This window comes from Melanostigma gelatinosum (genome assembly GCF_949748355.1).
Source record: "Melanostigma gelatinosum genome assembly, chromosome: 9".
Classification (NCBI taxonomy): Eukaryota; Metazoa; Chordata; class Actinopteri; order Perciformes; family Zoarcidae; genus Melanostigma; species Melanostigma gelatinosum.
In genome coordinates this window covers 24,711,831-24,738,630 of record NC_136642.1, presented here as the reverse complement: position 1 = coordinate 24,738,630, position 26,800 = coordinate 24,711,831, and the positions used below count along the sequence as shown (strand labels likewise).

The 26,800-nt window shown below is 44.7% G+C and overlaps 1 protein-coding gene across 2 annotated transcripts; it reads left to right on the top strand.

Moving 5' to 3' along the window:
* Window positions 1–21,498: 21,498 nt before the first annotated feature.
* Window positions 21,499–25,599, top strand: osr2 (odd-skipped related transciption factor 2). 2 transcript variants are annotated; one of them, XM_079275750.1, is made up of 4 exons: window positions 21,499–21,750; window positions 23,617–24,305; window positions 24,664–24,763; window positions 25,147–25,599. In XM_079275750.1, the coding sequence occupies exons 2-4, from the start codon at window positions 23,653–23,655 to the stop codon at window positions 25,219–25,221; spliced, it is 828 nt and encodes a 275-aa protein (XP_079131876.1). In that variant the 5' UTR covers window positions 21,499–21,750; window positions 23,617–23,652; the 3' UTR covers window positions 25,222–25,599. The 2 variants fall into 2 exon arrangements, with proteins under 2 accessions (XP_079131876.1, XP_079131875.1); XM_079275749.1 differs by having other exon boundaries at window positions 25,065–25,599.
* Window positions 25,600–26,800: the final 1,201 nt, after the last annotated feature.

The window sequence follows — 26,800 nt, the reverse complement described above, 5'->3', positions numbered from 1 at the left end:
AAATGGTTTATTGTACTGCATATATATATATATATATATATATATATATTGCAGCCATACAAAATTGAAACCCTCCCTATTGCTCCACCTTGTTCCCAATTTCTCGGTCCACCTCAGTCCTCCAGTTTTTGAGGGTCACGCTCCTGTAGTTTTTATGGATCTCTTTAAATCATCAAGTGCTTAGCAAAAACGGCTAAGTGTCCAAAAAGTAAAACAATGCAGCCAGGTAAGTAATGGGGCACTTATGCTCTGTGGACTACGGACCACCCACCCAGCAGCAGCAGCAGCAGCAGCAGGTCCGGCCTGTTTGCAGCTGCTACACTTCTAGACCAGTGGACAGACCTCCAAGCACTGGTCATCAGCTCTGGTTATCCCAGGAGTCTTTAGGGGATTAAGTGTCCTTTAATTAAGTTAAAGGACTGCTAATGACGATGGATTGTTTTGTGTTTTCATTCTCATTATTTTTGTCTCTTAAAATAATCATTTGCCATTCAAAACAATCCCTTAGGTCAGCGGTTCCCAAACTTTTTAGGCCACGCACCCCCTTCTACATCCCGACCGGGTTCACGCACCCCCAACCCCCCCCCCCCCCCCACACACACACACACACACCTTAAAAAAAAAAAAGCAACAGAGCCGCATAAAAATCGGACGAATGAGAGAACAGTTTGCTCGCGCGTGGCGTTTGTTTACAAGATAAAAAACACAAAAACTCTTCCTGCACCGTGCCTTCGAAAAGGTAACGGACGTAACGTTACGAAGGTAACGGACGTAACGTTACGAAGGTAACGGACGATTGGCCAGATTGGCCACATCTGTAGGCTCGTCTACTTGCAGAGAGTAAAACTCACTCTTCTTCACGCGACCGACCAATGTAGCCAGGATGTCTTCGGACAAAGCATCGATGCGCGCGACAGTGTTGTTGGACACCGAGATCACGTCCAACTTTTTCGCTTCTTTCTCTCCAATCATACATTCCATCATCTCTTTAACATTTTTCCCTCTCCACCACCGCCTCTACCTTCTCCCTATTACGCGGTCAGAATACTACCACAACACGCCGCCTGTCTTCGGCAGAAATGCGCTCATACACGCACGGGAACAACACCGAGTTGTAATATATACCTCCATAACACCCCGCCACTCTCGGCTCATACCTCCCCAGCAACGAGGCACATCACCCGGTCACAATACCTCCAGAATGTCCCCCGGGTGAAATCCGGGACTTGGTTTTATGGTTCCGAGTGGCGGGCGCTCACTCGTTGGCGCTGGGACCCGAGGTCTCCAGCCGCCCCCGCCGTGAGGCGCCCGATCGTCAGGTCTGTCAGCCCTCGGAACAGGCCGCGGGTCAATAACTTGTGGGTGGCGGGGTGGAGGCGAGGCAGATCACAGAAAAATAATAAAGACTAGAGTATGGCAAAGATATGTTGATGAGAAGCGTATTTGTACGTCAAACACAAACGTAATCAGGGAGAAAATACGTTCGTGGTAAAACGTAATTGAGAATGCATTTTAGTTTTGGGGGAACGTAATTTTTAGGAGACAGGACTGCACCGCCATTACACTTTTCCTCTCGCGCACCCCCTAGAGGCAGCTCGCGCACCCCCAGGGGTGCGCGCACCCCACTTTGGGAATCCCTGCCTTAGGGGAACTCCCACATCCCAGACGTCAGGATACACAAAAGCACTCCTGGAGCTGGTCGGGATTCAATGTCTTGCTGAAGGACACTTCAGCACGTGGTGTTTGAACTAAACTGCTGAGCGCAGCTTTTTGTGCTTGTTCCTGCGCATTGTTCTGTGTCAATTATCATTTGCATATTTTGCTAGTTTTGTTCCTTCCTCATTAAACATTTTTCTAGGCCACAGTGCTGTTCATCTCCTTCCCTGGAGCACAGCAAAGTTCATTGCCCACAAAGAGTTCTCCACTGACTAACCACCCACAGGGAGCCCAGAGTTGCCCTCTGACCCCCCTCAGAGCAGCGCTAGCCAATCGCTATGGAGCGACAAGAGGAATAAGATGAGCAGCGAAGATACACCAGTGTGGGGAAAGTAAAATGTCCTCAGTAAGCAGCGAGTGTTGCCCAAACCACAAAGTTCTGTTGGAAACATGATGGCGGCTCATAATGGGAATTGTTGGGGTCTGACCATATGGCTTCAAGATGTGCTGTGAACAAAGAGAATCAGGCCTTCACTTTTTCAAGCAAAGGTTTCATCCTGATTTGTAGTTTGATGAGCGCAAAGGAATTTCACACTCGGGTGTGAATTCCCCCCCCCCAAAAAAAACCATGGTCACCTGAATGCACCGCTGCAATCTCATTGGCCGAGAGCCAAGAGACCCCAGGACCCCTGTGGTTCAACCACTGTTCTACAAAACCGTCTGCAGTACACACCTCAATGCTTTTCCAACAATCCCTCCGGGGTAGCAGGAGGCACGCAAACACTCTCTTCGCCCCGGACCTCCTTGCTTTTTCCCTTCGACCTCGGTTGAGACAGGGAGCACACAACGCTCTCTTCGCCCGGACCCCCCGTCCAGGCCACAGAAGATCCAGCTTTCCCCGCCAGCACGACGCTGGCCACAAGGAAGCAACGGCCCTTCACCCCTCCTCAAACCCTGTCAGGTCACAAGCCATTTCGCTGGACGAAACAGCCGTGTTCCACGCTGAGTAAAGGCCCACTCCGCCCGCGAGACGAATCCGCATCAGCGATCCGTTCTCCGCTTTTTGCTTCTTTTTCTTTTTGTGCACACTCCGGCAGGAAGACGTCTAATCCTCTCCTGACCGATGATTACCGGAAAGACGGACAGACCACGCCGTCTTAGCCGAAGTTAGATCACCCTCCCTGCAGCGAGGATAGATCACGTCTGCGTTTCGCTCCAGAGCGAGCTCACGCCACGACGGCCCGACGCCAGCTGCAAAGCCGCGCCGACCAGAAAGCTCCCCCCTGCTCCCCCTTCCTGACGAGGAAAAAGGACCACTTTGCCACGAACACACTCCAACGTTGCAACAAGCATCGACAAGTAAGATTCTTGGTATCTGGGCATAGTTTAGCTTAAATTAACTTAAGTTTAATTCAGGCCATTCATTTATGTGTTGATATTCCCGTGTTTTTGTGTGTTTAAGTTACTGTCGCGTGATATTGAGATATTGCGCAATCATTACGGAGCAGAGAAGCTCCGCTGCATTGTGTATTAACTGCTATGACTGTTGCTTTTGGGATTATTTGATTTCAATTTTGTTCTTGCTCTATTTCCTTGAATCGATTCTGTGAGTGAAGTGTGGAAACGCGACTATCGGGCATAAGTGTCGTCAGTTCGCGAAGTGACAACGGCAACTTGTGTGAGATACGATCGGCGATCCTCATTTTCACTACAACGCGACATCGCACACAGAAACTCTGATTCCTCTCTCTCCCCTTTTATTCCTCTTCTCACGTAACACGCACACACAGCTCCTATCTCTGCCCCTGGGGAAACCCCGTTCAAACGATCGCCTCACAACACATGTGTGCATCGGCACACGTGATTACGTATAGCAGGCTCGCCGCCATTTTGGCCGAGTCACTCGACTCCGCCATCTGGTGGTAGTTTAGCTATAGTATCTTAAGGCCCCTCCCCTTTTGTCCGCGTCACTCGACGCCGCCATTTTTGTAGTCTTTAGCAATAGCTGTAAGACTCCTTCCTTCTGTGATTACTTGTGCATATGTATTTGATGAACCTGTATGTAGTAGCCTGTGCTCGAACGTAACCCTTCACTGTCACTGAATGTGTAGTCATACGCAGACTATTGACATTATGAGTGACTACTAATTATGAGACTTAGTTTATCGTTTGGTTATTGGTCCCTGTTCGCAGGGTGGTGCCCGTTGTTATTAATAATCATTAATAATTGTTACATACATCAATAATTCTATTGATGTCAAGAATTCAGTTTCTTAAATGCTGATAACCCAAACACGCTCCTTAGATCCCAACAGAATTAACTGAGCGGCTTCCTGTCTTCCATCCGCAGCACATTGTCTCTCTGGCAGCTCTGGAGTGCTTCCTTACGGTATACCTAGATTCTGACAAGAATAAAGCTCACAAGGGGCTGTGAAAGTTTCACGAGAGCCGCCTGCCCAACAGCATTCTTTGGACGTAGAATGTAAGCAAAGCCTGTGTGGAAATAAACACTTCCAAATTCTGCTGCTCCCAGCCTTTTGTTTAGCATCAGAGACGGTAGACTTAGTAGCGTCGTAACCGCTGTGGACAGAAATGATTATCATATGCCATAGTCTCCGAAGGGAAACCTGGTTTTATTGTGTTGACTTTAAGAGAGTGGAAGGCCCAGTGGAATCACAGCTCACCGTCAAATGTCCAGCCGGGCTAGAACCAGCCAGATTCGCATGACCTTCCCTGTCATTGAGTACATTCCCAGCTTTCATCTCCCGGTGGATTTTCCTTATAAACTGCAGATAGCAGGCCCTTCAAGGTTGATTTGGGGATGTAGACTATCTCATCCTCACTGAGCTGTGCAACAAAAACATACAAGGATTGTTTTTCCAGTGATTAAGACACTCCAAAATATTGGATGGTGAGTGGCTCCTAGTGGAATCAAATATTTTTTAAAGCAGTGAGTGCAGTTTAATTTGCGTTCAGTTATGGAGCAACAGGTGTTGATGCTGGTGGTCCGACATCATTTTTAATGCTTGTAAAACATGGAAGCAAGCAGTCATGTTTGAAATCATCTCATCCATCAAAAGCGGGTTTTATTTTCGGCATTTGGAGATCGGAAAATGGCAACGGCTGCCTGTCTGCAGCTCGCGCCTGAAAGCAGCGTGTCGGTGTGGATGAATGTCGATCTTGATCTAAACCCACTGACAGTAAGTTGACCGCACGTACACCAGCGGTGGGCCGTCAGGGCCAGCAAGGCCTTCTCTGCTGGCCTAAACAGAATCACAAAGTTAAAGCTATTTTATAATTTAATAGTTTTTCAGAAATACACTACATAAAATTATTTTTCTCATTGCACAGCTCCTGTCTTCCTCAGTTGCTCTGCTTCCAGTGCAGCTTGTTTTAAGGAGAGCTTTTATCCAATCAGATCTCACCTCTGTGTCTCTAGATAAGAAGAGAGGTCTGCAGACTCACAAGTGAATCCCTGTGCAGTTTAAGTGAATGGGGACGATATTGTTGATTGTCATAGTGTTCAACCAATCAGATCTTTAGTTTGACATGTTGGGCATATTCTTTGACGTGTCAGAGCCTGCTAGCTGGCCTACAAGTACGTCAGCATTAACGTGCACTGTGATTGGTCAGTGGGCTAGCGTGACTGTTTTGAAGCAGAAGTTAGTAGTTGGTAGTAAGAGTTGAAGTTGAAAGATATGTAAGAAGTCATAACATTGACATGACATTTTTAGCGTTTTGCTTGGTGTAGATTCTTATTTTTTTTACCCAGCTTTGTTTTTTTAACACTCAATGGCTGAAGTAGGAGGAGAAACGGATTTCTCAAGAAGGACATTTCAGGAAAAGCTGGACAGGGTCAGTCAACCGCACAGCTAGCAGCCCTGACCCGGCATGGAAAATGATTTGTACGAACGGTATTTCAGCATCGGAGAAGCGTTGCACATTTTATGGCTGGGAATGCGTTTTATTTGCAACTGAGTGTCTTGGCGTTTGGAGCTGTTTGGAGCTATGCTACGCTAACCAAGGCAGCAAAATATAGCACATCAGGACACTCACAAGCTGCGGTGCTTTTGAAGACTTTTGGAGAGACCCGAGTGGATCTACAACTCAACGAACACGTTCACAGGAGGACCTCAGGCTGGAACTGAACCGCACCGATGTTCTGTACAACCGCATCATTAAACCCTTTGTAATCTAAGAAAGGAGGATGGACTTTGTCTTGAAGTGAACAGCAGCTTTGGTAAGTGAACTGCGTTTGTTTTACATCTGCAGTAGCGTTACTACTGAGTTAATTTGTCTATGGTGTCGTTTTTATGATATGTTTAACATTGTTCCCTCTGATGTGAATAGTGTTGAATGGCTCGTGTTCTTCAGTGTGCGGTGGAATACTGTTTTAGCGCTGCAGTGTTGCTGGATTGATTTGTTGCTTTGTTGTCATATAGATATATGTGACTGGTTCTTGTGTGTTTGTTCTTGTCATTGTGTTAATTACATTGATTCTGACTATTTATTGTCCGTTAATGACGAGGCATCCCATCATCGCGGGGTTAGGGTCGGACATTTGATTCTCTGTTTGGGCTTTTGTTTTCTTTTACAAAGCAAGAATGATGGTCTGGAGAAATTAGGATTGTGTGGTGATGGCTTTAGCGCCGTTTGAATCATCAGGGAACAGCTAAACGCTGCGGGGAGAGTGTAGCGTGTTTGCTGCTATTGTTTTCCGCTAAGCTGGTTTCGCGTCGCGTCACGTGTAGAATGTTTTTCTTCTGGGGTCGGAGTGTCAGACAGCTGTCTGTTACGTCTGGGTTGCCAGTTGGAACAAAGTCCACCGAAAACATATTTCCCACAATTTAAGCTTCTGCACTTTCTAAATGCACGAGTATTATTCAAACGTATTGTTTGGTTCATAAGCCTCGTACCGAACGGTTTAATATGAATACGTGTATTGTTACACCCCTAGAAACAAATAATAACCGTAGCTGTGGCGTCATAATGAGGTAATTAGGAGGTGGAACTGTAGTAGGACAGCACTGAAGGCCCAGGTATAAAATGCACGGCCCGCCACTGACGTACATATATGCATAGCTTTTATCCCATTTTGAGCCACCCAGTCCCGCAATAAGTTAGCCCTTTAACAAGTCAGCCAGCCAGCTACCCAGATAGTCAGCCAATCAGTCCAACAGTGGCAAACAAGTGTAAGAAGGTTTATGAATCAAGCGTCCCCATGGCTGACGACTGTTCAGGACATGAGTCACACACACCAGAGTGGCAGAGGCAGAGAGCGGGCAGGCAAGGGATGCGTGGAAGGAGGGGAAATTCCCATTAAGGGATGGCCAAGGAACCGGTTTTGGCCAATCACTCTGGCAGAATGTGCACTTCATTAGTGGGAAAGTGCCGGCGAGAGCCGGGGCTGGGCCAAGTTCTTTGAGGCTCGGGAAAAGCTAATAAAAGTCCAAGCCAAGGAACCATGCAAGTCTGCTTCAATGCAGCAAAGACTGCGGAGGTCTCATCAGAGAAGGGACTAGAGAGGCATAAAGGGTTTGCTTACAGTATTCCAGTGGTCGGGTTTGTGTGTGTGTGTGTGTGTGTGTGTGTGACATCATCTGTCAAAGGCCAGCAGAGAACATGGGGTTTCAGGGCTCAGCACAAACAGGAGTTTTTTAAAGCTGTGATTCCCAGCAGAGAAAGAAAAAATGCTAACTCCATCCAGAAAGGTCCTGAGAGGTTGAGGCGTCTCTACAGTGTCTGAAAAATCCAGATTTTTGTCCGATTCCTGCCTTTGCAGCTGGCCTGAAATAGCTCGTCTTACACCACCACAGTGCAGGACCCCCGGCACTGGAGCTCAACACAGCCCCAGCAACCACCCGGCCACCTGAGCAAGGAGCGCTCACATAAAACACAAGCTGTTTCATTGCCTTCGTGCACAACAGCTACTTATACCACACATCGCTACTTTGACTGATGTGAAGAGAGTTTCTGTTGAGATGTGCAGTGGAAGCTGAATTTATTCCGAAAGAGCTGTAATGAACTTCAGACACAGAATGGGATTCATTGTATCTTTCATTTTAAGAAAGAGAACACACCACATGCATGTACACAGTGAAGTGTTTTTGTTGCTGCTGCAAAGGCAGGATGGCTGCATATTTACAGGGAGGACCTCCCTCTTCACCAGTGAGCGGGGCTTGGCCCGGCAGAGGCTGGGCCCGATGTGCAGCACCTGGCCAGTTACAGATCCCCATAGCCCACTTCCACTGCTTGGAGCACCACAGGAGCCCGCTTCCCCCTAACCCTCCAGCCACTGAGCCCCTCCGCCTCCGTCCCTCTATCCGTGCACTTAGCACGTGTTTATTCTCTCAAATAGCAACAAAAGGACGGGGCTGTCGAGAACTGTATCTTTTTACAACGTGATGACATCACTTGTAAAAGCAGCAAGGTAAACACATGGAGCTCGGGCTCCCGGTCTTCCAGGTTTACAGTTCCCTGCCCGTCCACCCTGGAGGGGCCCGATGTAACCCCCGGTGACCCCCGCACCGCTGTCTGACTCCTGACTGGGGTCAGGAACATTGCTCACGTTGGTTTCACAGCCCAATGAAACCCCTCCGATGGACACGCTGCACTGTGCTGTTAATTCAGTCACCGAGGAGCTGTTTTTTTTTCCTCACTCGGAGCCGTAACACAAAGCATATGAATGAACTTCTACCACTTGCAGGGTGAGTGAAAAGATAATTGAGATGATGAATAATAATATCACCCAATTCATCATACAGAAAACAGGAACCAGCTGGACGCATGAAGACAGAGGAAACAAACAGGGACACTTTGAGAAAAAGCATAACTGATGTTTTTAGCTCTTTAAGGGCTGAAGAGGATAAAAAAAGATTTTAAATCTAATTTACAAATTTCACAGAAGCACCACATAAAACAATAGCTAACAGACTTGAAAAAATAAAAATTTTAAAACACAGGAAAGCGACAGGATTCAAGCAAACCAGCAAATTGCATCAACCAACGAATTGGCAATCTGCGTCAAACTGGCGTTCCTTAATCCTGTTCTTGCATGATTATGAAATTATCTAGTTTATAAATGTCTCTGTAGTTCATATTGAGATGAGGGTTCAAAACACTGTGGGTCTAAAGAGGAACATTCGTCGGCGTGATCGGAGGTTGCAGCTACTGATCGTTTCAGACGTCAGTAGACAACATAGCAAAGGAGGCGGTTTGTGCAATATGGCCTTATTCAGAAAAATGTTCCAATGTTACATTTTATGATTGTATAAAGAAAACAAACCAAGTTTCTAATTCAAACGACAATGATGTGTGCAAAAGCCCGAATCAGAGACAAATCATAACGCAGCATGATACACTAAATGTTACATTTTAAACGGAGATGAACTTGAATACCTTTATATAATATCACCATCATAAATTGCTGATAGAAGTGTCTCTTTAAATGTTTTTTTCCTTGCAGCGAACAGCATTTGTTTCTATAATAACCTAACCTCACCCCGAGGTTTTGTAAGACACTCAATATGATGTTTAAAGACAGACTGTGTTCTAAGAATAAAAAACATGTATTATATGTTGAACAGTATTCTGTAAAGTAACAGTCTGATACACATAGTTGTTGTACAGGGCTTGAAATATTGATAATAATCAGATCCTTTGAATTGACAAATTGAAAATGTCAGTTATGCATCTCATGTGCATTGAATAAAATGTGCTCATATTTTCCTCCATGTCGTTATGTTTCTCAGATGAACAATGTAACTGGACAGTGTCCAGACAGGGCAGAGTTCCACTAAAACCCGTCCGCCTGGGATGTGGTCTAGCTCGTTGCGCTGTAAGTGCAATCCCACTTGGGAGTGTCCCCGGCCTGTCCGTCAATGCATCCTTTCATGAGCGGACGGTAAACGCTGCTTCTTATTGGATCTTAGCTTGAGCTGAGTCATCATTAGTCGACAGCTGCTGCTGCTGCAGCGGTAGCCTGACAAACACTTCTGCGTCATGTATGGTACAACAATGGCTGCCACAATGCATGCTCTTCAGCTGAAGGAGAGAATGGGACGTGACGTGATGTGACGTGACGTGATCAGCTGATCTCCAACTGCACAGTCAGAGACATGGAGCTGCTTTCTGCCAGTTACCGGGCCACTGGGCTGAGGAGTATTTGTCTCTGCTTCCTCCCTGCGGCCACTTTGACAGCATCTGCTGACTGTTGCTGCCCCCCCCCCCCCCCCCCCCCCAACCGCAAGTCCCAGATACACACAGCTAAATAAAAGCGCACAAATGAACCATGGTAAACATTTCAGCTTCCCAGTCCAGGTGGCCAGCTGCGTCATGCCAGAGTTACAAGTTGCTGTACTTCGGAATCACAAGATCTGTCTGCTCTGTCTGAGCAAGCTTTCCACGTGTCTCTGCCGCACACTGATCTGATGGATCAATGGATGAATTATTTTTACATTACACACAGAGCAACATTAGCATTCAATTGGAGTCAGTTTTCTAATTTAAGTCCAACATTGGCTTTAATTTGAGCTCTTTTAGCTCTGTTTCTGGTCTCCCCCAGCTCCTGAGAGAAATACCTGGCTCTTTGGCTGCTAAATGCTAAATTACCTACTTTGTCAGTTTGCAGTTTAGTGCTGGGCAGGTAGTGTTTTTGATGAAAACAACAGCTTGCTGCAGCCAAACGCAACAGAGACTGGCGAGAGTGAACCCAAACAGCAAAGTAGCAGGCAAAAAATCCAAAACTATGAGCTGAAAGACACAAAGAAAATGCTTCAATCTAAATATCTAGCCTGCACTATCTTCCCCTCAATCACTCTCAAACTGACCTGAACAAGTCAGGATGTACTATCAACTCTACTGTGCTATAAAAACAATAAAAAACAATCTCTTACCAGGGAGGCAGCAATCAATGTCCATGTGTCAACCAGTAAAACATACGTCATCACCATCAGCTGAGATTTATAAATCTAAAAAGTCGGAATAATTGTGGATTCTGAACTTTTATAGCATCTTTAATAGCTCCCAGAGCTGTGGAGCTGGGCCCCGGGCCCCTAGAGCCTCCGGCAATCCCTCCATGCACATCCCAAGGACCACATTCCCCGTCCCTCTTCTTCTCCTGCTTGGGCCCTGCTCGTCCCACATGTGAAATCAATACCACACATTTATAGCCAATTCTTACTTGCACCATCAAATCTCAGACATATTGTTTTAATGCTCTCTCTTCAGAGATAAAACTCACTTAATATAAAAAACAGGAAAGATGGCACAAGGGAATGACATGACAGCTCACGTAAAAGGTGTATTGCCCTTTCAGAAATGCATCAATGCATAATAATGCCGTTCCTATTCCATGACTTGTATGAAATGGATTCTTGAGAAGCGTTTTCATTTCATGCCCAAATGGCAAGGACGTGTTAAGCTGGATTTGCAGGGGCCTTCACCGGCCGAGGCCTCTCATAGGTGTTTAATAATAAAGCTTGGTTCATCCAGCCTATAGCACTTTGACTGAGATTATGTGCTTCCCAGACCAGCCCCAGGGCCCTTTAACGTTCATGAACATAATGCTGGAATACACTCACATGACCCATCACTCTGACGCACACTGCACATGCAGAGATGCTTCTTTTGGTCAGTGACAGGTAAAATTCAAAGCTTTTAAGAAATATTAAATCTACCGATTGACCAGTCTGCCTGTCTCGTGCAGGACAGCGCTGTAGGAACTCTAAAGGCAGCGGCGATACATGCGCCGTGGCCCGGTGAATGCCAGAGCCAGGGTTTGAACCTCCACAGAGGTGAGAAATATGTGATTTGTGGGCAGTTTCAACACTACGTCACACCTCTTTTCTGAGAGCCCCTTAACGTCCAATTACGGCATTGGAACACCGGCGACAGGAGGCTGTTTCCATCCAAAAGGGTAAGAGGGGAATGTGGTTTTCTTTCCTCGGCAGTATTATGGAGTATTTTACCAGAACCTGGGCACCAATCTAAAGTCCATGTAAAGACAAAGTAGCCTGTTTTTCAGACACAGCAGTGCACGACACTCACACGGCCTTGCCACAGGGGGACTTTTTCCACCCGCTTCAAACTAATTCTCGAGTTGTGACTCCACTTCCCCCTGTTTTTTTACGACAAAAGCGCCAGTGTTGGTATGAAACAGGTCATTGGGACCTCCCCAGGACCGGTTTGGTGAAGCCGTGCAACCCGCCAATATCCACAGCCGCACAGGAGCCCCCTCCCACCATCAACCAATAACTCCACTCTCGCCCCGTATGTCGTAAACAGCTTAAAACCCTATTAAAAAGCACAAATACATTTCAGAAACGGAGTTGACATTTACAAAACTATATTTCCTGTCCGTGAGTCTACTCCACTGCTGCGTCGACCGTACGGTGGTATGGAAGCGGAAGCTAATAATGTATTCCTGGTGGTGGTCAGACTTTATCCCTGGCTACAAGTTGTGAACATGCATCCTATAAATGCATCAGTAAAATACGGTGATTTACTGGGCTGGAAGGGAAGTGATTACGAGTGACTGATGAGAGAGCAAAGAAACCTCCCTCAAGACTGCACCTGTGTGAGTTAACATTTACTTTGTGTGTGTGTGTGTGTGTGTGTGTGTGTGTGTGTGTGTGTGTGTGTGTGTGTGTGTGTGTGTGTGTGTGTGTGTGTGTGTGTGTGTGTGTGTGTGTGTGAAATACCCTGAAAGCGTTTTTTCTGCATATGCTTGCTACACACTAAATGCAACCATGCAGGCTTCCAGGCTATTCATTTGAACCACAGTGGAGCATCATAACACAAGAATCCATTCAAAAAAAAATACATGATGTTATTTTAGTTCAAAGAGCGTGAGGGAATTGAGAGGGGAGAGGAGCAACAAGAGTGGATTCCAGCCAACAGGGGTATTTTTAGCACTGAGAAAGACATTCAGTCCTTTATGATAATAACTTCTCAGAATAATGATAACACTCTGGGGGAAATGCAGCTCTTTGAGGGTTCATTTAATTAGAGTGTCATTTGCTCATGTGAGAGGGGGCCTGCCTGGCTGCGGAGTAGCTGTCCCACAGGTCCTTCGCAGCCAAAGGTCCTTCTTGTAACAGTGTCAAGATCTGCTCTCATTTATTTTAAGTGGAACGCCATTTCCTGACTCTCTTTGTAATGTGCAATGCGTCTGGCACATCACAAAGGCAGAGAAAGGCAGGGGAATAGAAAAATTATGAAATCACGCAGGATGAATGTTATTGTTGTTGCTGCCGATGTGGGGAAACAGCCGGCTCCATCGCGTTGTTCGTCCCTCATCCAGCAACATCGCAGAGTACTTTCAAAGAGGCCTGATCGGACTGAATCATAACAGGAGCTTCTTCCATCTATCCATTCCTCACATCTACCCCTTCCCATTCATCTATCCCTCCATCTTTCCCCTGCTCCTTCAAAACATTCGTCCCTCCTTCCATTCCTCCATGTCTTCATCACTCTATCTATCAAACTCTCCTTTACTTTCTCCACCCACGCCCTGTTGCTCTCATCGCTCCGTCCTCTGTTTCCATGGTTCCATCTCAGGTACAGGACGGATGCAGCGGGTCACCAGGACCTTTCAAATCTGTCACGTCTGACAGACTGGATGAGACACTCTTTGCCGCTCTGTTGATTTATCCTTCCAGCGTGCTGCTGTAACTTTGTTAATATCTCTCATCAGCCTATTAACAGTACATGAGCGGGGCCCAGGAAACAGGTGCTGGGAGGGTTTTACTGTCCGTCACCTCTTCGGCAGGAGCTTATCGGCAGCAGGGAGTGCAGGCAGTGCAGTTGCACCCAGAGCTCCAACGCCTCAGGCCCACAAAGTCACAACTTCAATCACAGTATTTTACAGTGGACTTCAGGCTAAAAGGAGACATGCAGCAAAGAACAGAGCATTTTTGTGAGACTGTGTCAGAGCAGTTTCAGCGCAATGGTTCGACATTTTGGGTAATGCACCTATTTGCGGTCTCGCTGAGAGTCAGATGAGAAGACTGATACCAATCTTCAAAGCTGGAGCCGGGGTTTGAACTTCTCGCTCAGCTCTCTTTTTCTTCTGTCGCTTTTCATGTGAACAACCGTACAACATACTGAAGGCCTGCCTTATTCACTCCACCTTCCAGTGTGGCCATTCAGACGCACATTTTATTTCTGCTGGGAGCGTTGTTTGAACTTGTTTTGCTCGGGCACAGCTCCTATGTCTGTACATTAAATGTAATGCTGCGTTCACACCGGTCGCGTTGATTTTTTGACGCGCGTCGAGATTACATACAAAGTCTATGCACAGACGCGATGAGACTGGCGCGCCTCGATTTTGCGATCCCGCGGCGCGTTGGACGCGTTATTGCAGTGCGGTGGACGCGGTGGACGCGTTGGACGCCGCAAAATCGCCAACGCGCGAGTTGAAATTTTTCAACTTCAGCGACATAATCGCGTGACGCTGTGGCGCGATAGCCTATCAGCGTTGAGTTGCTCCCCCTGTCGTCACTGGCTTCCTGCCGTTGTTGAATCAGGAAATAAATCCTGTCGCCGTCTGTGTTCACCCAGAGCGCTACGATACCTCATATCAATAGAGACCGGACCAAACTATGTGTATGCATGTGTGTGTGTAAACCATACGGTACAAACAATAAATAGACGCTGCCGTATTTACGTCTACGTGACGTTATTGAGTGCTGGTGGAGCTGCTACGATGTTAGCATAGCCTAGCACCGATCCATCAGAGCTCCATTGAGAAGACCAGTAACCTACAAATCGGTATCATTACGCAGTTATTTCGGAGTCCCTTTTTGTCGGAGAAGACAAGTACAAATCGGCATCATTACGTAGTTATTTCGGAGTCCCTTTTTGTCGGAGAAGACAAGTACAAATCGGCATCATTACGTAGTTATTTCGGAGTCCCTTTTTGTCGGTTTATTGCCGTTGAATCACAGCCAAATCAGTTTATTTTGTGTTCCTACAGCTGTAGTAAACAGCGACCGGTGGCTTGCTAGACACAGTGAATACAGCTCGATACAATCCACGGAGCTCCTCTGAACAATATTATGAACCAGACATGACGGCGTTTGGCATTCCGATGTTTGAGGGACTTCCACAACACGTACAAAGCAGCAATTGTCCTTATTCCTGTCATGGTTGACGGCGGAAAACAATGGCGGCCAGATCGAGGCTTCCAGGACGATAAACCACGCCCCCTCTCCGGCGCTACGAGATTTTGCGGCGACCGGTGTGAACACGACCGGCGGCGCGTTGGACGCTTTTTTGCAGTGCGTTGGACGCTTTTTTGCAGTGCGTCAAAAAATCAACGCGACCGGTGTGAACGCAGCATAAGGCTAAGACCAGTAGCCACTTAGCTTAGCTTAGCAGACAGAATAGAAACAGGTGGAAATAGCTAGCCTGGCTCTGTAGGAAGGTCACAAAATCCACGAGTACCTCTAAAGTGCACTGATTATAACACAATATATCTCATTTGTTTCATCCAAATAAAATCTGTACAAAATCTACAAAAAAACGTTTAATTCAGTTTAGTTTAGTTTTGTTGCCAAGTACCAATGGAGACTGCAGGAAGGCACTGCTCCTGGCCAACAAATAGTCCCTCACAACCCCGCTAGATATATTTAATGAGTTATCTTAAGTCATTTTAGGATTATGTATTCAGTATTTCCAAAAATGTCAAACTATTCCTTTAAGGTTTATGAAGAATATACCACCACATATGGACATGCTTGCAATCAGATTAGATTTCCATGCTCAATAATGGACCAGATCTCATATAAAAAACCTTACTGTGTGCTATAACTGTGCTATGAGCAGTGCCTTCAAATGAAAAGAATTAAAACTGAATTATTATCCATAATAGCAGGAAAAGGTTCCTCATAAAAAAAACTCTTGGATTCATAGTATATTTTAACTGAGCTAAGCCAGTAAAGTGAGCCGTCAGCGTTCAGTGAGGAAAGAGGCAAACCAGCCATGATGCAATGTGTGGAGGGCAACAAGGCATGAGGCACCTTTTAAAAAGGCGAACCCAGCCCTTACACCAGCAGAGCAGCTGAATCCGGAGAATCCCCGCCCGGCAACAAAAAGGTCACGCCTGTCACAGCTGAACCGTGAAGCTCTTCAGAACATGCTTTGGGAAAATAGCCTTTTTTCATGACGAGCACATGTAACAATGCAACAACGCAGTGACCTAACAGCGGGGCTCCAGACAGTTTGGTATGAACCTCTCTGTCTGTATCGTAGCTGTGGAGGCCAGCTTCTTACACATAGATTCTCCAAATCCACCACAACACACACACACATGCACACACATGCTATGGGCTGGGAAGTCCTCAGCTATATCTTTGTTTCTCACTTTCCATCTGTTCCTTAGTTCCTCAATTCTTTCCAGCAATCCTTTCAGCATTTTTTCACATCTACACCAAAATGTCTGCCTCACTCCATCCCACCACGGATACAAGCACGGCAGAGACATAAAAGAAAATATATCTGAACTCTAATGGATGTGGACTTAATCAAACGCTTAGTTGGTGTTGCTATCAGTTAAACCAGCCAATGACTCAACCGAGATCAGATGTCTGTTTTACCGAGGCCCATTCATGATCATACACAGATTCGGCTCCTTGCTCCTGCTTCTTCAGTCTGCTCGCCACCAGACCAGACAACAAATAACTAGAGATTTCATGTTAATAGCAGGGGGGGGGGGAGCTCTTCTACAGAAGCGCCCGGCCAGCACAGACAACCACAGGAAGCTATTTGCTGACAAATGGGATTTGGTGCTGCAGGCTTGAGCTGCATTAACTCCTATTGGTTGAAGGAGCACGATATCGTGGCGGTCTCGCCTCTCTTGCAAAGTGGATGACGTGGCAAGGGAACGAAAAAGGCCTTTTGGTCACGCAAAGGTGCCGAGCCCTGTTAAGCAGATGGCAGGAGACCAGTGAGGAGGATGGCAATGGACAGCAGATGGAGAAGAGATCATGCAGGAGACCAGAGGAATGCACTGTATATACCCGACACACTGCCAGTCCTCCTGCTCACACACACACACACACACACACACACATGATCAGTGAGTCTATCTCCATCGTGTTTCCTCATGTTGAAACAGTTCTCATGTGTTGGAGCACAGAAGTTGAATTTGATGAATGTATTCAGGACATTTCCTCTCGCACTAAAACTGACAACGATGTCCTCGTCATTGAGTGGTTCAACATGGAAGGTTGCAATAGCAGTGTGAAGGAGAACCAATAGGGGGCATTCTTGCACAATACAGCAATGAGACAGAGCATGTGGCTGTCCCAGCTGAACTCCAGCATATACTGCAGTGTTTTCCTCATCTTGTTTCTCAAAACCTGCACCGCTTGAGGCTGTTTACTAATTAACTGGACCATGTGTCTGGTTTACATATGGTGGAAATGTGAGTTACTCCTTTTATTTAGACATGATTGATATGTGTTTATCCATAGTTGTCAGTATTTCTTTTTCAGATTCAGACATGACAACAGCATCATGTGGACAGCTATTGTTTTCACTGATATCTGAATTCAAAACTTATAAAATTAACTTTTAAATACAGTTAATTTTAGTATATTATGTCTATCAAAAGAAATCTGCTTTTAAAGAGCTCAAAATGAGCACAATCACATGGATTAGTCCACCTGACTTTGTTTATTCCAGTGGCTGAACAGCTCTTACTCGTGGACTCCTTCTTAGTTAGGTGGCGTGAAAAATACCGAAAGGCAGTTTAAAATGAACTTGTCAAAACTTACAAAAGGATTAGTTGTACAAAGGATGGTAGCAAATAAACCTAAACCAAACTTCTGCTGTAAAAAGACAACTTTAACAAAATAAATAAACAGTAAAGCCTTGTGTTTTTTATGATATCAGATATGTCATTATATGCCCAGCGGAGATATCTACCATATTGTCCTTGCTGTATAAATGCTTGCGGGTTATTTAAATCAGTTCGTGTTCATTCTATCTGAAAAAGAAAACATCTCACATCTTACATCTGCAGCATTAATTCATGACAGACTTTCACCCTCAAACAACAACAACCCATGAGGCAAGACCTCCTTTTTCTCTAGAAGTGCATGATTTCAGGTGAAACAGTGTGATGTGGAGGAAAATGTGACTCTATGGGGGTCTCTGGGTGAAAAAAACAGCCATCCTGAGAGCTGCTGCAGGGGCAGGATGAGTGAGAGTGTAGGTGGGGATGTGGGGGCTTTGAAACCACAGCAGGTAGGTGATAGTGACAGGTTTCCCCCCCCCCGCTCTCTTAGTATGGACCTGACATCCTGTCTGTCAACATGCACACAGACCCAGTCACACTCCAGAAGAGTTTCCTGTCAAGGACTGGCTGCATGTGAGTATAACAGAGGTGAGGAGCAGCACCAGAAAGCAAGGTGGCACGGGATAACCACAGGTCAGGGTAGGTCATGTTGCAGCTGAATGTTGTATTATGAAATGAGAGAGGAGCTGGGACGCAGAACACATAACTTGACATTACTTTAGAAGAAAGACACAAACAGGTTCCAATAATCTGTAGGTCTATTGATTTTAATTCTCCCTTTGGTTGAACTTAATTTCTGACGCTGTTATGAACAACTCATCATCACTGTGAGGGAAAGAGTGTGTTACAATATTAGTTAGGAAAAAGTCTGACATCTAAAAAAATGTAGAACTATATCTTTCAAATAAAACTCCAATAAACCAGACCAGAGCATATTACATATATTACATATCAATAACTCTTTTTTATATTTGTTTAAATAATAAATTACTTTGACAAGAGAGGACAGAAATCATTTTCTCCAATATTGTTTATGAATAATCTCTGCTGCTCTGTTTCTCTGTGTTATTGGAAGAGGAGTGTCGGCCATTACAGGCTTGGCAGCTGCGCCGAGCTGCAACACTGATACTCTGCTGTGGGAGTCAGGTTATCTCACAGAATGATGGCGGCTGCAGGGGGACTCGGGGCAAGGCCAAAGGGCAAGGCACTAACTCACTCCAGAGAATACAGTAATCCTATCGCACACTGTCTGCTGTAGCCGTAGCATTAAAAAAAAAAGAAAAGAAGTACACTAAAGGCCACGTGCAATACCTCAGGAACACTGAGACAAGATCAAATTACTCTGTGTTCCTATAATCTGACTCAGAAGACACTCACCCCATAAAATGTAGAAATACTATCAGAAAATAAATGCTACAATCAAATGTTTGTGAAGAAGTATAAAAAAGATGATTCATCGTGGATGTATAGTGGATGTGTATATACGTATAGTGGATGTATGTATAGTGGATGTGTATATAGTGGATGTGTATATAGTGGATATATAGTGGATGTATGTATAGCAGATGTGTATATCGCGGATGTGTACATACGTATAGTGGATGTATGTATAGTGGATGTATATATAGGGGATGTGTATATAGCAGATGTATGTATAGCGGATGTATGTATAGCGGATGTATGTATAGTGGATGTATGTATAGTGTAGATATATATCATCTCTAAACTTTTAACTAAAGAGAAAAAAGCTTGTTTCTCCAGGAAGTCGGTATTTTCCTTCCAGGAAATATCTGACCTATTTTGTAATGAATTTCGACTGTCTAGATTGCTGGTAAAATGAAATTCAATTACTGGCGATTGTAGCCTTTTAAAGAGCAGCCCGAGAGATATTTAAATGGTTGTTTAAATGGGTTGTCTCTTTCCAAGGACAAAAAATGAACACAATATGACAATGTTATACATTTTGTTTGTGAAAATGATACGGTGAGAAAATGTCATCGTCTATCATGTAAAGCTGTGGGGTTTTATGTGTCTTCTAATCCGTCTCGGTGTTTTGACATTGAAGACATGAGGCCCGGGTGATATGAAACCCAACGAAAAAACCACAAGCGTGTCGAGTGCAGAACATGTTCTGCAGCTCTTAAGAAAACGACAATCAGGCTGCACGAGCTCCTGGAAACATGGAATGTCTTCAACGTATATATTTGTTGTTATCTCGCATGTAACGAACGTTTTATTATTTTTAATTCTGCTTTAAATACCTGCATGAAATGATCAGAAGCTCCAATGATGCGTTGGGGTGGTAATTAAATATATTAGTTTTTCGTCTGGTGGGATGATTTATTTTTTACCTTTAATGTTTATTTATTTTTTTAAAGCATTCCATTGTGTGACATTTCATCAAAGCTGTTTTGTCAGCGATTTTGACAGAAAATATGAAGCTGCTGTGACAGTGAGCAAACAGCTTTAGTAAAAGAGGAAACAGCGTGTTGTTTCTTTAAAGCCCCAATAGGCGGCGCTGCAGACCAACTCTGTGCAGCAAAGACAAGAGCTTCAGTCCTGCTGCTCTGAACATCAGAAAATTGCACATTCATTTTATAAACTAGAGTTTTACATATAAGTTGCATGTTAAAATTATGAAATAATTAAATTAAATGAATTAAGACTGATTCTGCATTTTGACGTTTCATTACAATAAATATACTCGACTTTTTCATACTTGACTTAAATTCGAAAAATGTTTTTATTTAAAATTGGATTCGGTAAATTTTCCTGTGACTTAAAAAAAAAATCAAACTTCTTCGCTTAATAAACAACCTGTTGAAGGCCTGCGAATGATCACAAAGCCACTGTGTGTGTGTGTGTGCGCGTGTTTGTGTGCATGTGCGTGCGCGCGCGTGTGTGTGCGTGTTTGTGTGCATGTGCGTGCGCGCGTGTGTGTGCGTGTGTGTGTGTGTGTGTGTGTGTGTGTGTGTCTGAATGTGTGGCACCAAGAGGCGCACTTTAACTTCTGCTTGGTTGTCAAAAGAAGTCTTAATTACTTTGCATCTAAATCTGTGGCCAGAAACAAACCGCAGTTTGATAAAACAGCATTCTGATTGACATCACATATTCACTTTCAATGAATTAAACTGACTGGACAATGTGAGTAATGGGTAAATTAAATATGAAAGAATGACAGAATTGTTGTATCTGCTTTTGGACAAAAGAGAGTTCTGATTAAGGCTGGCCAAAGTCCCTCAACATATTACAGAATATTTAATTGCACACAATATATCAAATATATATACTTTGAATCATTCATTTTTTTGGAGAACATAGGATGACTTGTGTGGCAACCGGCCTTTTTACCTGTGTGGCGTTCTCGTGACGAAGTAATTAGCTAATTATATTTGAAAGTGTTCATACAATTTCATGAGAAATATTAAACTGTATAGAAGAAGAAAAAGAACAGCTCATTGTCAGAAGAACACAAGTGACTTTAACTGCTTGCTTTGTATTAGTTCACCATGCAGCTGATCTCAGGGTGCGTGGGTGTTTTTTCTGTCACAAACCTCAGAATTGTTGTAATCTTACCACAAAGAAATAAAACGAGTCAATGTGGTGGCTCTTGCGCGTGCCCTCCATTCTCGCAAATTAGTTCCATAGATCCAAAAATTGAAAATATAAAATAATAAGAAATAATTTAAGTGTTTAAAGTATCCAAAAAAAAGCACGTTTTTAAAAGCATGGAGTTTGAGAGGAAGGGGGAGGGGGGGGTGAACGAGCCCTTCCAATCTCCAAAAGAAGGCATCAACCTTGGCTGAATGGTCTGTGAGAGGTGTCAGAGGAGGCAGGTTGAACGGAACACGCTCCTCTACAATGGTCTGCAGCCCTAGTTGCTATCCAAACACAAATAAACAGAGGAGGAACATTGGAGTTAATGATACGGGGGGTGGGGGTGGTGGAGGCGTGTCGGAGGGCGGGCTGAGCGCTCCAGAGCCCCGGAGCCCTGAAAAGTGAAGGACCGGTGCGCATTACGCACACTTCCAGCCCAAGCTCCGGACGGAGACTCCCACGCTGCTGCTGCTGCTGCTGCTGCCTCTCCTCCAAACTTTGTTGCCACAACTTCTCACAACTCATCCGATCCCCGCAAAGGTCCGAGATTTCCCGGCTGACTGCATGGCTACGTGAAAGTTTTATGGACTTGGAAGTTGGAAAACTTTTCGCGGCGCTTTATTGGAGCTCGTCGCCTCTATAGTTACTGTGGATTACTGACATAACGCGAGGACCTTTGGCAGCTTTTTATTTGGGTAAGATTCCGTTTGTCGGGGTATTCTGTCAGCCCTCTGCAAGAAGGGGACAAACTCAGCTCACTTGTTAAAAACGTTTCATCCAAAGGAAATATTTCCCTTTTACTGTTTGCGCTTTAAACCACAGAGATCAAACTGTCAGTAAAAAGCAAACTTTCCACGACTACGGGCTAAGTGAAATTCTGTTATTAGACGTGATTGTTGCTTCGTGATGATCAACACCTTGAGGTGACAGCTCTCTGCAGTGCACAACATTGCCGAAACAAGCAGTCTCTAAAGACTTGTAGAAATGCAGAACTTTCCGCCAAAAAAACTTGACTGGGACGCAGAGAACACTACTGCTGTCAGAGTGTAAAATATAGTCCAAAGGTTATTGAAAGAAAGAACAGGTCGGACAAAGTTGCACACATGGGCGAAGAACAACAAGTGGCTGCGCGGTGACTCGTGCTGCACCTGTGCAAACTTCAATTTAACCCTGTCCCGTCTGTGAAAAAGGGGAAAGCGAAGTGGAAAGAAATCCAAAAGCTGTGTGTAATAAATGTAAACGACCTGACCCAAACATGCGATCAGCCTGTTTCAACATGTATCGCAGGACTCTCCCCAGCAAGCCCCTCTGAGAGTGAGAATAATGTCCAACTCCAGAAAGTTTCAGCTTCAAGAACTTCGTGACCCATTATGTTAGAAATACGATTTCATCTGAAAAAAAGAGCAAAACATATCATCAAAAGAGAAAAGTGAGTCTTTTGTTTTTTAATTCTCAACATAATCTAAAGGTCAGCTCACCGTCGCACCGCTGACTCGCTGCCAGCCCTGAGTCTTGAATTTACACGGTTTTCTTTTTCCCTGTGTGGGAAAACAGAACTTGTCATCTCCACAAACATGGAACCGGGCCTTCACGGGATTCATGCACACTTTACCTTATGTGTCCTGCATGTGAAGGAGATGTGCAGCTCCTGTAACACAGGTCCCCCATGAGAACATGCAGCATGAAATAAAATAGTCCTAAAAACTCAATTTCAGGCCTTCGAGATGAACTGGCTGCAGTCCCGCGAGCACGCAAATAAAAAGCACATGCACATCCAGCCGAGATTAAAGTGGCTTTCTTGCGGCCAGCATTTTTGCTTGTTTTGCCCTGACTCACGCGCGCATTTGATCTCCGCGTGCAAAATTTCAAACTCCTACAAATCCACAGGGCACGTGTGTTTTTGCATTGTGAAACACCAGCTACAACCGTCAAAAACAACAACGTGTTCTCTATTTACCGCGCTCGAGATTTAGTGCTTCATTCGGAGCGATCTGGATACGTAATCGTTAATCTGTGCCATATGAGTCCTGCACCCACTTAATTGAATTACAGTTAGATGACTGTTTTGATTTCTAAAATATATATTTTATATATATTTTTTAATATCTATAAAATAAAATATATACATGTATGTATATATATATATATACATGTATGTAGAATATAATATTGTCTTCTCTGTTTTAAGGGACACACGTTTCTATTGTCCATGCGTAAAATACGTGTTTACATTCTCATTGCGGTTCTACTCGGGTCAAACAGGCTTTAAAGGAAAATACTGCTGCATCTTAACCACAGCAATGGATTTGCTTTGTGAAAGTTATTAAAAAACCTAATAATGAATGTTCGCCCTAATCTCAGCAGAATTGATCCACTTTGATGACTGGGGAATATTCTTCATGAAATAAATGTTTTTACGTTAGATCAGAATCAGAATGTGTTAAAACGATCTCTGAGTGTATTTAGTCTATAGTACAACTGTTTTTTTTTTACTGTAACATGAACACTCTAATGTGGCATTAACGATGAACACTCATCATTTTTGTTTTTTTCCCCCACAGGTTATCACCGTGTCTTCTTCAGAGGTCTGAGTCGAGATGGGGAGCAAAGCCCTGCACGCTCCAATCCCCCTGCACCCGGCCCTGCAGCTCACAAACTACTCTTTCCTGCAGGCCGTCAACACTTTCCCCGCTGACCAGCTGCAGGGGCTGTACGGCCTCAGCGCCGTGCAAACCATGCACATGAACCACTGGACTCTCGGTTACCCGCACATCCAAGGACTGAGGTCGACGATCACGGAGATGGCAGCCGCCCAGGGTCTTGTGGACCCCAGGATTCCCTTCCCGGCGCTGCCCTTCGCCGCTGCAGCGCAGCTCTTCCATCCAAAACAAGCCGCCGTTGCGTACGGCATTCCCTCGCTGCACAAGGACAGGCCGAGGTTTGACTTCGCCAACCTGGCCCTCGCTGCCACTCAGGAGGACCCGCCAAAAGCTGTAGATCTGGTGAAGTTGGCGTCGGGGCTAGGGGGAACCATCTCCGAGCTGAGCAAGCTGTCCCCGGACAGAAAACCCACCCGGGGAAGGCTCCCGTCCAAGACTAAAAAGGAATTTATTTGCAAGTTCTGCGGTAGGCATTTCACCAAGTCCTACAACCTCCTCATCCACGAGAGGACCCACACGGACGAGCGGCCCTATACCTGTGACATTTGCCACAAGGCCTTTAGAAGGCAGGACCATCTCAGAGACCACAGGTAGGGCTGATTTTGACCAGATAGAGCAAATTACGCACGGGGTTAGGAGGTGCTGGAGGGCGGAGGGGGCTTAATTAAATCCCGGGCAGTATTCCTAATGATGCGCGTGATTTAAAGCACAACTGTATCGAAATAACCCTTTCATGACTTACAAGTCATAATATATATATATATATATATTTATAATTTTTCGACAACATACGGGCTGTTCCCAGCGTTTTCTCCACGAGGGCGCTAAAGCACTTTTCCGCATCAAGTTTGCACAGCAGAGCTCTTTCGCCCTTTTTGACTCTGGGCTTTGTCACAGCAAGTCCACGCACGAGCAGCCTTTTGATGAAGTGTCATTTCTGTTTTGCAGATACATCCACTCCAAGGAAAAACCATTCAAATGTCAAGAATGTGGGAAGGGATTCTGTCAGTCTCGAACTCTAGCCGTCCATAAAACCTTACACATGCAGGTAAGCTGGAAATATTAACAAGTCACCATCATTTTTTTTATCCTGACTATGTACGTTATGTTCATAATTCACCCACAATGCTCTGTCTGCTGCATGCATGGGGCTCACAGTCTCACAAAATAACTGCATGTTTGGCCAATTACCAAATCAAAACTAAAATGCTTGACACAATTCATGTGACGATTTGAGTTACAACTGACGCAATAAATACTGGATTTATTCAGATCAATGAAAGCTGCAATTTATAGACGTTCTATACAATTAAAGGGAATAATCCTTTGCTTGCTTTAAATCTAAACAGGAGTCCCCCCACAAATGCCCCACATGCGGAAGAACCTTTAATCAAAGAAGTAACCTGAAAACTCACCTTCTCACCCATACAGACATCAAGCCCTACAGCTGTGGCCGCTGCGGAAAGGTGTTTCGGCGCAACTGTGACTTGCGAAGGCACAGTTTGACGCACAGCCCGCATCAGGACTACTAGCCTGGATAGACTAACACAAAAACAAAAAACAATGGACATATACAAACAGAAAAACAACCCGCAGGAAGAAAAGTCAGCGGCTGTTTTCTTTCTTTTCAAAAGACATTCTCCAAACGAGGACACGTTTACTGCCGCACACTTCAGAGTGGAGATCTGGTTGCATCTCAAGTGGGACAAGCAGCGGAGCCATGGCCATGTCCAGCTTTCACACCACCTGTAAATATCAAGACCATGTACATACTGTTGCTTTTTTATTTTTTTCCCCTGACCTTGAAATGATAAAGGTGTAAAAAAACAGTCATAAGTTTAAAGTATGTTAAATTGTATTTTAGAAATAAATATTTCCATGACATGTTCGCATGTGCTCTTGTGTTTATTTTATGACGCTACCACGAAGCCCACATTGAAATGCCTATCAAATGACGAGTCTATATGTTTACAGCTGAGCTGAGTGAAGAAGACTTGTTGGGCTTTTTATAGTAGCCCAGATATCAGTTAGCAGCCAGGGAGCATGACATGTCTTTCAGGACAAGCCTTGCAGAAGGGAAGTCATCGAATGCAGAGTCATGTGATAATTGATTTTATATATTAAAGAATCAGAGTGTTGTTTTTAAACAAGCAAATGATAATGATATCATAATTGTAAGACAGACTTGTTTTTTGAAGTCCCAGGATTAGCTTCACTATTCAGAGGGCTGATTAGTATGATATTAGCCGCATTAGCAGCCATATCACACGTCTTTATCTATATCACCTCTGATATCATAATTAACGTAAACACCGGCAGAAGGAGCCAGCAGCTACCAAAGAGAGCAATCCAAAGCAGTGAGATTAGACGTGGCCGAGCAACAGCTTGTTTTTTTATTTTTTTATTTGTGTGTGTGTGTGGGTGGGGGGGGGGGGGGGGGGGCGGGATTATCAAGGTTAATTAATTCATCACTTATACAAACAGAAAAGAAAAAAAAGAAAACTGATTTGATTGTTTCGAGCTCTGCACCAGTTATATTGAGCACATTCATTTATGTACAACAACATCAATGCCACTTAAGTTTAAGTGTGGGCCTATTTGAGCTGTAGGTGATCACTGTTTAAATACATGTATTTTATTATTATTATTATTATTATGACTATTACTGTTATTGTACAGAATATCTTAAGAAGCAGGTCCCAGGGGAAATGGGGAGCGCTCGGGACGCGATGCTTAAACATCCAGGTTTACATTTGTGAAAATGTAGAAATTCACAGATTTTGGATTTCATCACACTCTCGGCCACTGCATACAAATGTGCTTGAATATTAACCATCAGAGCTATGATCCGTGACAAACGATCTATCATTTGTATTTTTTTTATAATTCGGTGAAGACAAAGTGAGGCTCTCTCCCGCTGACTCCCTCCTCATCTCTCTGTCTGTCTGTGCTACTTGGCCTTCAGGCCTGTTGTCATGATTTCTCTCGTCATTGTTGGCTACCGAAGACGCGTTTAAAAAACCAGATTTTCACCTGACAGCTCGATTAATTGCTTGACGCCCCCCCCCCCCACCCCCCCCCCAAA